Raw genomic sequence first — 13116 nt, forward strand, 5'->3', positions numbered from 1 at the left:
CACCAAACAATGTTACAACAAAGTTCCGGACGCTAAACATGAATACATGCCCCATTAATTGACTGACATTAAATCAAAATAACTTAAAACGGGGCAACTTAAAGCCAGGACCCGCTGTCTTGCAGTATAAACTGCTCCCACCAGTGTTTCCTCGTCCTTGATTCTTACTTCTACTCAAACTAATTGTACTTCCTGAATTTCTGAGCCAAGATCCTTCTTCACTATTGTCCTTTTGACATCCTTTATTATCCAGGCTACTCATCCATTCCTTCATCCTTTTCTATTTTGTCTGATTTTTTTGAAACGGCAAATACCCTGGATATTTAGTTCTCAGCTTTGGACACCATGTAACTACTTCTCCAGAACAGCTATTTGATCAAACTCATTTGTCTTGGGACATTCCGATCAAAAGGCTTTAGATTGGTAAAAGGTTATTCTCTCCTAATTTCACAGAATTAGAAAAAAAGTCTCAAAAATTTGACTTTTACGTGAGTGCATATAGTAAGTGGTCAAATATTCAATAAGTAGTCCCACTCGAGAGACTTAAGCAGATAACATTTGCTGGTACTTCAATGCAGAACAGAAGAAATGCTGCATTGTTGGTAATGCTTCTTTCTGCTGAGATGTTAAACCAAGTCGCCAAGTTGATGTATTTGAAGACTAGTGTCCTGGCTATGTTTATTCTCCAACAAACACGACTTAAAAAAATTGGCTGGTCATTATTTAATCGTTTTTGATTATTACACCTTTGTGTACAAAATGTCTGCTTGCTTCCTACATTAAAATGACTATGTTCCAAAGGTTTTTATATAACCTGAGGTTCCCAACATCACAAATGGCATTCTTCAGCCAACTTGACTCACTACAAATGATATTCTGAAATGGTGGAGCACCCCGGACAAGGCAAAGACCCTACCTGTAGACCCGAGGACAGCTGCTGCATAAATAATCAGACATCTATCCAACTTGTTCTAGTACAGTTACAATACTAGCATCTATTTAACAAGTAAAAAACTGCCTGGTATGCCCTATCCACAAAAGGCAGGACAAATCCAATCCAGCCAATTATCACAACAACAGCGTTATCTCAATCAACAGCAAATTGATGGAAGGTATCACCAACAGTACTATCAAGAGACACTTATTCATCAGCGGCAGTGATTTTATAAAAAAGGGTGGCAGGGGTGAAACTATTAGGCAGGGGACGAGGCTAGCCCATTGCACTTGGGGTGTGCTGATGTCTGCAATTGTGGTTTCCCTAAGCTAGGGTTAAGGATCAGGGTAGCCAATGCAGTTAAACTGAGGTTTTACCTGATGCAATTTTTCAGTCATCTTGGCTTTTTGATGTATTAGATCAAGCCTGGGATGGGGTGCAATGCCTCATCCTGTCAGCTTGGATCTTGTTTGATTGAGCCCAAGATGGGATACAATGTCTTACCTGGTCAGTCCCTCATGTGGGGACCCTGACTATTCAAATAAAGTACTGTAAGGTATGAAAAGAAAATGCTCAGTTCGGGTCACTTAGCTCCAGATCTCATTGCAGTTTGCTCCAAACATGAATTCCAGCAGCGAAATGACCTTGTTTACCCTTGACTAAGTAGCAATCCCAGCAAGGGAAATTCTTCACTTCATCCTTAAAATTACAACGCCAAAGTTCAAAATGGACCGGGCAAACCCAGGTCCATTCCCTGCTTGCTCCAAACACCAAATTCAAAATACAATTCATGGTCCCCAAAAGAGAGACAAGCAAGATCCAAGCTGACGAGATAAGGCATTGCACCACACTTTGGGCTTGTTCTGTGGAACCTAACGGGTTCATCAAGTTCTGTCATAGAATCCCTTCATGCAGATTGCTAAGATACATGTTGTGGTCATGAGAGATAGTAGGCTGGCTCCCCTCTCTTTCCACCCCTTGGTTAACTGCAACTGGTGTGCGTTTTTAAAAAAAAACAATTTGCTCGCTCATACAATGAGTGTTTAACTGTTTAAATGTGAGTGCTATGATTGTAAAAGACACACAGACAGGTATTTTTGTAATTTTAAAAAGAGATTAGTATTTATTGTACTTGACACACAATCAAAATAAAAATGCTCCAACTCTCACTCACATATGCATTCAAGAGTTTATACTTATAGATATATAAAAGTTACAAAGTGGGAGGAGAGGTTAAATTGTTTAAGAGTCCATAAAAAGATAATTGGAGACAGATCCTGTAGGTTGATGACTTGGTTGATTTCAGAGTCAACTGGATAGTCTTTCTGAATTATGCATCGAGATGGCTTAAAGATGATTTCTGAGCTGTCTTCTCGAGGCAGCATCTGACACTCAAGATATTGCTTGTGGCATGTGTCTGGTCAAAAAGCAGGCAAGGCACAAGGTAGTAGGACGATTGGAAAAAGCGCCAATTCAGGGACTTTTTGGTCTCATTCTGACTGTCCCTGGAAGCAGTTTTTTAAAAACACAAAGGGCAGAATGCTCATCATATGACCTCCTGTCAGGCTGACCATTTAACAACATGATCATCGCAAGCTTACTTCAGGTTCATGGGTTAAAAACGATTCTCCTTAAAGCAGAGAAAGCCGAGGGGTTTGGGCGGGGGGGGGGGGGGCGTGGGAGTGGGTTGCCTGATTGAGGTGTACAAAATTATGAAGGTCATGGATAGGGTAGATAGGAAGATTGTGGCTGGTGGAGTGTTCGATTCTCAGCTGGATCACTATCCAAAGTCATGGAGTCTAATGGTTTGGACCACACCTCAGCTGAATACACACGTTAAGTTTGTACGTTTTGTGAATAGTTCAGGAGATGGGTCATTTGTACATGTCTAAGTTGATTGACTTCAGTGGGCTACTTCTAGACAGCCTGGCTCCTTTCTGAAGGCTTTGGAATTTGTAGGGTAAAGCTGTGTAAAATTGGAGCTAGTGTTAAATCACTTAAAATGCTAAAAGCAAATTACTGCAGATGTTGGAATCAAACAAAAACAGAAAATGCTGGAAAATCTCAGGTCTGTCAGCATCTGTGAAGAGAGAGAGAGAGAGAATAGAGCCAACTTTTGAGTCTGGATGACCCTAATTTTCTGTTTTTGTTAAAAATGTTGCTGCTCGGTCTTTTTAAACTTATCTGGTAGTTTCAACCCATTCAATAAATAGTCTTTTTTTTAAATATAAAACATGGTTTTAAATAAGGTTTGTAACTTATTTGAAAGCTTATTTAGTTTTTGAGTGCAACCTCTGCTGTTTCTCTCCATTTCCTAGGCCACCAGGCTTAAGTTGCTGTACTCTGAGATTTGCCCTTTCCCTTACCCTGTATTCATATTTTTCAGTAAGAAGTCTCACAACACCAGGTTAAAGTCCATATTTTTCTCCAGTTTTTCTCCTTACCAACATCATGTCTCTCTGAGCTCAACTTGTTGGTGAGGCCCAAGTCTTGCTCTCTGGACTGCATTCCGAATAAACTGCTGATCACTCAGCTTCCTTTCCTGGCTTCCATTTTAGCTGTCATATTAAAGGGTTCATCAAATTCTGTCAGAATTCCTTCAGTGCAGAGGCCATTTGGCCCATCATGTCTGCACCAATTCTTCGACAGAGTATCTTACCCAGGTCTCCCCTGAACCTACTCATCTTGGGACATAAGGGACAATTTAGCATGATCAATCCACCTAATCTGCACATCTTTGGTCTGTGGGAGGAAACCCACAGAGACACCGGTAGAATGGGCAAACTCCACACAGTCACCCAAGCTGGAATCAAACTCGGATCCCTGGCGCTGTGAAGCAGCAGTACTAATCACTGTGCCACCCCTTTCAGATCTGATGAAATCACCCTTTGCCTAAGAAAAAAAAGTTTAAAATACAGCCCTGCAAACATCTCAAATGTCCCTAAATGTGTTGTTCTAGATCAATTCTGCTCTTCATCAGAACCTCGCCAATCAGGTTGCCACCCCTATCACAGTGCTGAAGCAGCTCTTACCAAAGTCAAAATTACCTCCTCTTTGACCTGTGCATGGTTCCCCATGAAACTCTGCTCCAATACCTTTTCTCTGTCACCCACTCAGTGGGACTGCAGTTTCCCGACTTCGTCCTCACCAATTCTGTTAAGGCTAGAGAATAACCCACTTCCCACTCACACTGTTGCCACTAGTATCCCTAAGTCTTAATTTAAGGCAGACCACTCAAACATAACAGAACTTTCCCTTGCTTTAGTCATCTCTGCTGAAAACCATTCATAGCTTTCTTATCTCTAGCACTGACTAATCCAATATTCACCTAGTTAGCCTCTCATCTTACACCCTCTGGAAACTTCAGCTCAACCAAAACATTGGAACATGGGATAGTGAGGAGAGCATTCAGCCCCTCGAGCCCGTTTCATCTTTCAATCAGACCAAAACCTGGTGGTTAAAAAGGCATATGGAATACTTGCCTTTATTAACTGAGGCATAGAATACAAGAACAGGGAGGTTATAATGGAGCTGTTAAAACCTTTGTTAGGCCACAGCTGGGGTACTGTTCTGGTCACCACATTATAGAAAGGATGGAATTACACCATAAAGCATGTAGGGGAGATTCGCCAGGATATTGCCTGGGCTGGAGTGTTTCACCTATAAAGAGGCTGGTCTGGCTGGGGTTATTCTCCTTAGAGCAGAGAAGGCTGAAGGGGACCCGAGTGAGGTGTACAAAATTATGCAGGTCATGGATCAGGTAGATAGGAAGAAATTTCTCCCCTTAGCAGAGGGATCAGTAACCGGGGGATAGATTTAAGGTAAGAGGCAGGAAATTTAGAGGGATTTGAGGAAAACCTTTTTCAGCCAGAGGATGGTGGGAATCTGGAATTCACTGCCTGAAAGGGTGGTAGCCATGATGTGGAGATGCTAGTGTTGGGACTAGGGTGGGCACAATAAGAAGTCTCAACACCAGGTTAAAGTCCAACAGGTTTATTTGGAATCACGAGCTTTCGGAGCACTGCTCCTTCCTCAGGTGAGCACTCAGGATTAGAACAGATAGGTGCTTGATAGCTGGTGCAAACATGATGGGCCAGAGGGCCTCTTTCTGTGCTGTACGACTCTTGTATATTATTTTATTTTACAGCAGATATTTTATGACTCCTTCTTAACCAGAGTGTAGCAGACCGTGTGTTGTGCATTGTAATTTCTAATTTTGTGTGGACAATAAAGTTTACTCTAAAATGATAATTCTTCCAAGAAAGAAGTTCTAAACAGTTACTTTCATTTGAATCAAAGTGGGATTATAATCTGTGTATTGCCTTATGAATTCCTGTTGAATCTACATCTCCTCTAATATGTGAGAACACATTGTTTTCACCATCAGTGAGTTTGATTCATTTACCCCAGGTGACAAGTATTTGCTATTTTGCTTGATTATACTGTTAGGGCCCTGGACCTGAACCCCAAGGTATAGTACGAAGCCAGACTAGATCCCAACAATTTTTCTATTTTGGCATAAACGTGAGGATAAGATGCTTCACTCCAGAAGTAATTCTACTGACAAACTAGGGATCTTTTACCAAAACAAATTTTATTCATAATACAATTTAAAAACAAAATGAAACAGTTTAACAGTTGAACAATTGTTTAGAAAGGAAAAAGAAAAGAAATAACTCTGATTTCTAACTTATTTCAGTTCCAAATAAGCAACAGTCCTCAGACTCAAATAAGCAACCGTCAGACTCAAATGCCACTTCAAACACAGTTAGCAAACCCAGGCATACCTGCTATAAGTATTGCTTTGACAGAAAGGTCATCTGGACTCGAAATGTCAGCTCTTCTCTCCTTACAGATGCTGCCAGATCTGCTGAGATTTTCCAGCATTTTCTCTTTTGGTTTCAGATTCCAGCATCTGCAGTAATTTACTTTTATTGTTGCTATAAATTGGGTTAACTCTTGAAGCTTTCAGAGGTTTTGATTTTCAGAGCAGCTTGCAGATTTCGTCTTTAAACAACCCCAGCCAGAAACTGAACAGAAATCGGTTTCTCTGCTACATACCCTTCTCCTCCCATAAACCACATTATCACATAACCCTCTATAGCTAAACCTACCTTCCATTCCTTTAATCAAAAAGCCCCAAGACACCTTTTCTTTTGTAAACTAGAGTTCATTAGCTCTCTCCTAACTAAACTACATGGCTAAATTGCATAATTATCCTGCTTTCCCAACATCTGAGCTGTATTCCTACCAGACATACTGACTGTAGGAAAAAACCTTTAAACATGATATATCAATAGCACAGTATCACCACAACAGTCTTTCATATTGGCATTCAAAGATAAACTTATCTTCACATAACTTGCACTGTCCCCTCCAATCTTAATGCTTCAGACAAAGAACAGGAGCTCGAGCACAAATGTGGTATGTTTTGAGGACTTAGCAATACCCATAAATTCAGGGCATTTATTTGCTTCATTTTAGAGTTTGATCAAATCCACCAAACTGTATAGTTTGGAAGATTCAACAACTCCCACATGGGTTAGAGTAAATTGCACCCTTTATTTCAAAATCCATAACATGAACATTCAATAGGAGTCATTGACAGGAACATGGGGATTAAAAAATGAAAAGAGACCAAGGTGCATCGAGTTTGCCTTCCATCATCCTGGTAGTCACATGACACAATGCTAATAGAGTTGTTGACTAATTACGGTGACATCTAACAATTAATCTATAACAGACCCAGACATGACATGAGGAAAGCCCTAGAGGTGGAGAGCCTTTGGAACCATAGGTCCAAAGTTGCTGTTCTTACAAGAATGCTGTATTTATTGCACATCATATTTCAAATTACTCATATGCACAAGTATTCCAAAATATGTTCTCAACATGACATTGGTATTATATTCAGATATTTGGCATGTAGCTATATGGAATAATTATACATTTGTGAAGCATTAGATATCAATTGGAGTTACTCTTTTCAACTTGTGGAGCAATGTTTTCTTTTGCCTTGCTCTATTGATCTAGTAGTATAGAAACCAGTACAATCAAGAGATGGGACAGTGAGAATGCTGATCTAGTGCAAAGAATCTACTCCAATGTTGATGACTTAACTGTACCACACCTTCACCTACAGTGAGTTTGTGAGCATCCATGTACTAAAATAAAAGAATCTGTTACTGTTGAACCAAGTGTATTATTTTAAACTATTTCAAAGTGGCCTTCATTTATTGCCAATCTGAATTTCCCCTGATAAGATGGAGGTGAATCACCTTCTAGAACATTTGTGGTCTGTGTGAAGGTGCTCCTACAATATTGTTGGACGAAGTTAATTTGCATTCTAACAAAGAGTAGTCACTAATATATTTGGACTTTTCAAAAATTATGTTTATGTGCTTTATTTCAGCTTAATGTAGATGCAATGTGTTCTATATCTGCTTTGACACCGTTCAAGTTAATATAAAAAATATATTCAACCAATACACTCAAATATCTTTTCTGTATACCTACTCTCCCTACTCCATTTTGTTTTACTTTTAAAAGTTATAAGCTTACATGTTCATAATCTAAATTTACAAGACTCTAGATAAATCCACATATTGCATTACCAGGTCACAATTCTTCTGAGCCTTTGCAGGACTTTCACTTTCTCACAGTCACAACACTCATAACCTGCGACCTTTCACCGAGTTTTATCTGGAGTCATATTCACCAATACCACCATTCATAATCTGATCACTGACCAAAATCGATAGTTCCCACCAGCAGTTAATAACATGCCTATAAACAGAGGGAGATGAATGCCCAAGAAAACATTCATCTCCAAAGCACAAGACACTGCTGAATTTGTTACAAATATTTTTGGCTATACAAATAGCAACTTGTGCGCCTTTTGAAAAATATTTCCCTCCACTGTGAGACCATGATTTCAAGAACAGAAATAAGTAATTATAAAACGGCGCCCTAGCTTTACCTCTACAATTTTAATTGCACATAAATAATTGTCGATTAAGACATGACATCGCAGTTGGATGGGAAATGTATTGCCTGAAAATGTGGTGGGGCAGATTCAACCGTGAATTTCAAAAGGAAATTGGACAATTATCTGAAAAAAAACGGTTTGAGGAGTGGAACTAGCCGAATCTTGCAGACAGCCAAAGACACTGCGGACCGAATAGCCTCCATCTCTGCTGTAACCATTCTATGTGGCAAATATAATTTCACACGTGTCGAATTTGTCAAAGGTTTAACATTAGCAACTACAAGAATTTAGGATAGGACTCAAGCGATACTGTTCCTTTAACTTGCGTAGAGCAGAGCTGAATATTGCAGTTCTGCGCATTGTGCGGAGAACTCCGAAATAACAGCACGACTCCAAAGACACAAACCACTGGGATGTGATAAAATTAGCAATCGACTCAGACCACGTTAAAACCAGTTCCTATGTACACAAAGTAAATAAAACAGAAATACATTATTTAAATACAATTAAGCACATATCCGTTTATAATTGAAATATTTTAAATAATATAAAACATAATGTTTACAAATGAAACAAGAGACCAACTGTGCTCGACGCCTGCACTTTATTCTGTCATGAATAACTTGCCAACTATTGAACACCATAACACATAACTGTGCTATTCTACCTACATTTAAAAAGATGGCAGGAACCCAATTTCCAACAGGAAAATTTGCGATTTACCGGCTGTTGAGCGTGGACCATTTATAGCAGTCAAAACCCAAACAGTCCTCAGTAAAATAATTAGTTTCTGAGCACAGCCCAATACGACATCTCAGTACCCCGCCATTTTAAAGCAACAAACTAGCTCTGCGCGTTGCATGTCGGTCTTTGTAGTTCCTTCTGCCGCTCCCTTCCTGTCTGTTAGCTGGGCTGCAGAGCTCGCGGGAACTACAACGTTGCCGGATGCGCGCGCGCACCCTCCTCCATCCCTATCACTCTGCACATCTCCTCTCCGCAGCACACAGACTACACCTCCCGACAAGCATCGCGCGTCCTGGCGCCTGCGCTCTCCTTTTTAACGGCGTCTGGTGGCCGGAGCATCAGGTGCGGGCTTGGCGCGGCGTACCCTGGGAGCTGTAGTCCTCCTCCTTCGACCTTCACCCTATCCCCCAACGTGTGGCGGCAGGGCTGTGGACTCCAACTCCCAGCCCGCCTCGCGTCCGATAGGCAGCCATGGCGGCGAGCTGTTTTGCGGAATTGCAGGACCCCCCCTCTGGCGGGTAATCGCTCGGCCGCTCGGTTTTCATTGTCTGTGAGGGAAGAGAGAGAGAGAGAGAGAGCGACACAGATAAAAAAAAAGAAAAAAATTTGAAAAAAAATTAAAATTCGATTCGTTTGGTTTCGAAAAAAATAATCTATAAATTTAACCAAAAAAAAAGGGAACGGGAGCCGATGGAGAGAAACGAACCGAACTCCTGCCAAAACCCCCGGCCCTTTGAGAGAAAAAAAGCAGGCGAGAGACGGTGATGAGGAGATTAAAATCTCACCTCCCCCCTCACAGGCTGGCAGGATTGTTATAGCAGAGCGGCGGAGAAAAAATACACCCTCCCCGGTGTAGCGAGCGGCAGCCAAGCTCCGGCGACAGTAACCGGGCTTCGATCTGTCGGCGAAGCCTTTTCCTCCCCCAAAGCTCCGCTTGAATTCCCGTCGTGGCCGGCGATGGCTCGGGCGCCCGACTCTCCGGAGATGAGAAAGGACAGACTGTAGAGAATATATATATATATAATCCTATCAAACAAGGATTGATTTATCTCGGGAGTTCTCCCATCTGATCTTTTTGTTTTGTTTTTTATTATTTATTCGGGGAGTATTTTTTTTTCCCTCTGTGTGTGTGTGAGAGAGAGAGAGAGAGGGATTATGGCTAAAACTCCGAGTAAAAGCGGCGGTTTGAGGACTGGCAGGAGTTTCCTGGATGAGCTGCGGCACTTTCACAGGAGTAAAGGGTAAAAAAAATATATATTCAGCAGAAAATAAATACAACTTTTAATCAGCGGCGGGATTGGACAGGAATTTAACCGTTTTAACAATAATACAAGGGCAGGGATGTGGTGGTTTTATTCAGCGGCCTTCATAGGCTTCTTGTCACTCGGTTAGCAGAACAGCCACCAAAGGCGACAGGGAACGGGGATTATTTTTATTGTCAAGGGTGAAATATGTTAACTTTTTAAAAACTTTTTAAATAAATAGCGAGGGGAGTTGAGCCAGAAGAGAGGCTTGAGCATTTTAACTGCCGTTTTCTCGCCTTCTTTCACCACCATGTGCCAGCCAGTAATTATTGGCAAGGAAGTATTTTTCTCCAATTTTCGTTTCCACTTTTTTTTTGTGACAAATGATTGGAATTACATTTTTTTTAAACATTCTATTGCCCAATTGTTGCAATGATCTGTCAGGTTAAAAGGGGAGGGGGCTTCTCCATAGCAGCGTGTGGGAAGGAAGTAGAACTTTAAAAATACTTTCCATTTTTACTCCCCCTTTTTTAGTAGCCTTTTTTACTTTTTTCACCCTAAACTTAAAAGATATTAAACAATTCAACTTTCTTGGTTGACTGTTTTTGACATCAGCATCTGACTAACTCTAAGACTACTTCATTCAGTATTTACAACAATGAAATAAACATTTTTAAATCCATGTTTTATAACTCATTTTTGCCCCAAACTTGACTGGGATATGTTTGTGTTTTAAAGTGCTAGTTCCCTTTTTAACCTTTAAAGGTATGTATAGTTAAGACTTATTTTTAATATTTTTAGGACATCCTTTAGAAAGATCCCAATAATCGGAGGGAGAGAGTTGGATTTGAGTGCTTTATACAGCAGAGTCACCTCACTCGGGGGATTCGCCAAGGTAATATATTTATGCAATAATAAAAATACTGGATGGTGATGCCTTTTATAAATTTAAGGCTATATTTGGTGCCACATCAACTGAAATATATCCTGTTTCTTAGCAATTCTCCTTTGTGCGTTTTCTTTATTGCTGGCACTGACTTTTATTTGTTAAAATAAATTAGTTGGTGTGACTTAATTTTTTTTAACAAATCGCTTCCATAGTTGACAGAAGCTGGAGTCATGAATCTTCGAGTCTCTCAGCCCTGTATGTAGTCAGAGAAGGAGACTTGTATTTACCTCACGTTTCCAGATTAACAAACTTGTAGATTCCCCAATAATTAGTATTTGTATATACGGTTATCGACATGTACGTAAAAATGAACCTTAATTTTGAATAGTAATTTTACAGACTGATTTCCAATCGTGTTCCCATGAACTGGAGGCAATCCGACTCTAATACATATATGTATATATATATATTTTTTAAAACACAAAATTGTTAAACATTACCTTAAGAAAAACAATAGTTGAGACTTTTTGGAAGGTATTTCATGTGATTATTCGAAAGATTATCGGTTTTTGCGAAATGGACCGGCTTGTGCGAGCCCTTTAAGGCCTGCCCGTCTCCCAGTGAAAGAGGGAGCGAGTGAATGAAACTGAAAATTAGCGACTGTGTAACATCAATAATGTGAGCGAGACGTAGAGCAAGTGCAGTGAGGATCCTTGAGAGTTTGTAATCCAACCGTCTGCTGTAGTTAAACTGCTCTTAAAGGGTATATAGATCGCAGGTATTTGTTTAACAAAAAATGGGTTGATAGGCTTCATGCCCAGCTAGGCCTTGTGGAGGCCTCAATCAACATACATTGAAATAAGAATCAGCAAAAGACATTTGGGACCATTGAAGGGAATTTTCTTTGCATTTTAGAGTTTGATTAACAATTTTAAAGACCACATGTTAGATAATTAGATAATTGAAAATCGAATAGTGAAGTGTTTGCTCATATTGGGTGGAAATATTTCAGTTGTTAAATGGACAGAAATGTTCACTGATACATTTTCTTTCTCCATTTATCCTGGCATTGGGATATCATAAAATTGATTCATTTGTTACTGAAATTATCATAAAACTGCATAACACCACCCCAAATTCTTACATCAAATATAGGTTTAGAGGGGGGGTGAAAGAGGGAAATTTAGATTTTTTTTCCAAGTAACGTGAGTTGGGATTGGGCAGCTTAGTATTCGCTTGAACAAGTTAAATTGCTTTTTAGCTTGTAATTTTTCTTGCAATAGTTGTCGTGACACCTGCAATTTGTACAGTACAGGAAACTAACACTGTTTCCGTGGATGAGGTGATTTTATAACCTGGAATGGAGGAGAAAAATTTGCAGTGGTATTGAATAGAAAGTTCATGAAGAACTGTAGAGCTGAAAGAGATCCGAGATATGGCAGGATTTGGACCCAAGGTTAATAAATTTAAATTTGACTTTTTGTCCCCCAGTCTGAATCTGGTTGAACTGGGAGCCCATGTGGCAAGTATGGGAATGATGAATGAAAAGAATTTGATGTGAGTCAGGATGTGGGCAGTAGAAGTTTGGGTGAGATTGAGTTTATGGAGAATCGAAGATGATATGCCTGGTAGCAGAGCATTGAAATGTCACGTCTCGAGGTCAACAACAGCAACTTGCATTTATAAAGCAGCACGGTGGTACAGTGGTTAGCACTACTGCCTCTCAGCGCCAGGAACCTGAGTTCGATTCCCAACTTGGGTCGCCATCTTTGCGTAGTCTGCATGCTCTCCACATGTCTGTGTGGGTTTCCTCCAGGTGCTCCGGTTTCCTCCCACAATCCAAAAGATGTGCTAGTTAAGTGCATTGGCTATGCTAAATTCTCCCTCAGTGTACCCAAACAGGCATTGGAGTGTGGTGACTGGGGGATTTTCACAGTAACTTCAGTGCCGTGTTAATGTAAGCTTACTTGTGACACTAATAAATAAACTTAAAACTTAAACTTTAATGTAGTAACACATCCCAAGGGTCTTCACAGGAGTTTTTATCTAACAAAATTTGACGTGGGGTTGCATAAGGAGATATTGGGCAGATGAAAAGTTTAAAGGAGAATCTTAAAAGAGGAAAGTGAGGTAGATGTGTTTTGGGAGGGAATTCTGGAGCTTGAAGTTGAAGACAGGCAGCAAACAAAAGTATGGGTGAAGGTTTCAGCAGCAAATCTTCAAAGATGGAGGAGACAATGACCATTACAAGGAAAAACAGGTTTTGTGATTGAAAGGATGAAGGGTCGAAAACTGAACCTGGTCACACAGGATGTCA

The 13116-nt window shown here is 40.3% G+C and overlaps 1 protein-coding gene and 1 long non-coding RNA gene across 3 annotated transcripts in view; one reads left to right on the forward strand and one right to left on the reverse strand.

Annotated features, from left to right (window-relative positions):
• Nucleotides 1-2097: 2097 nt before the first annotated feature.
• Nucleotides 2098-9589, reverse strand: LOC144479152 (uncharacterized). The gene is made up of 3 exons (XR_013495476.1): nucleotides 9452-9589; nucleotides 9031-9214; nucleotides 2098-8381 (listed from the first exon to the last, which is right to left on the reverse strand). It is a non-coding gene; the product is annotated as an uncharacterized LOC144479152 (long non-coding RNA).
• Nucleotides 9590-9669: 80 nt separating this feature from the next.
• LOC144511945 (AT-rich interactive domain-containing protein 2-like) overlaps nucleotides 9670-13116 on the forward strand; it is a 197530-nt gene continuing 194083 nt past the window's right edge. For both annotated transcript variants that reach the window (XM_078242433.1, XM_078242434.1), the window contains exons 1-2: nucleotides 9670-9907; nucleotides 10712-10805. In XM_078242433.1, the coding sequence (XP_078098559.1) occupies nucleotides 9822-9907; nucleotides 10712-10805 (180 nt within the window). In that variant the 5' untranslated portion in view covers nucleotides 9670-9821. The remainder of the gene's footprint in view (nucleotides 9908-10711; nucleotides 10806-13116) is intronic.

Source organism: Mustelus asterias, chromosome 25, assembly GCF_964213995.1.
Source record: "Mustelus asterias chromosome 25, sMusAst1.hap1.1, whole genome shotgun sequence".
In the NCBI taxonomy this organism is placed as follows: Eukaryota; Metazoa; Chordata; class Chondrichthyes; order Carcharhiniformes; family Triakidae; genus Mustelus; species Mustelus asterias.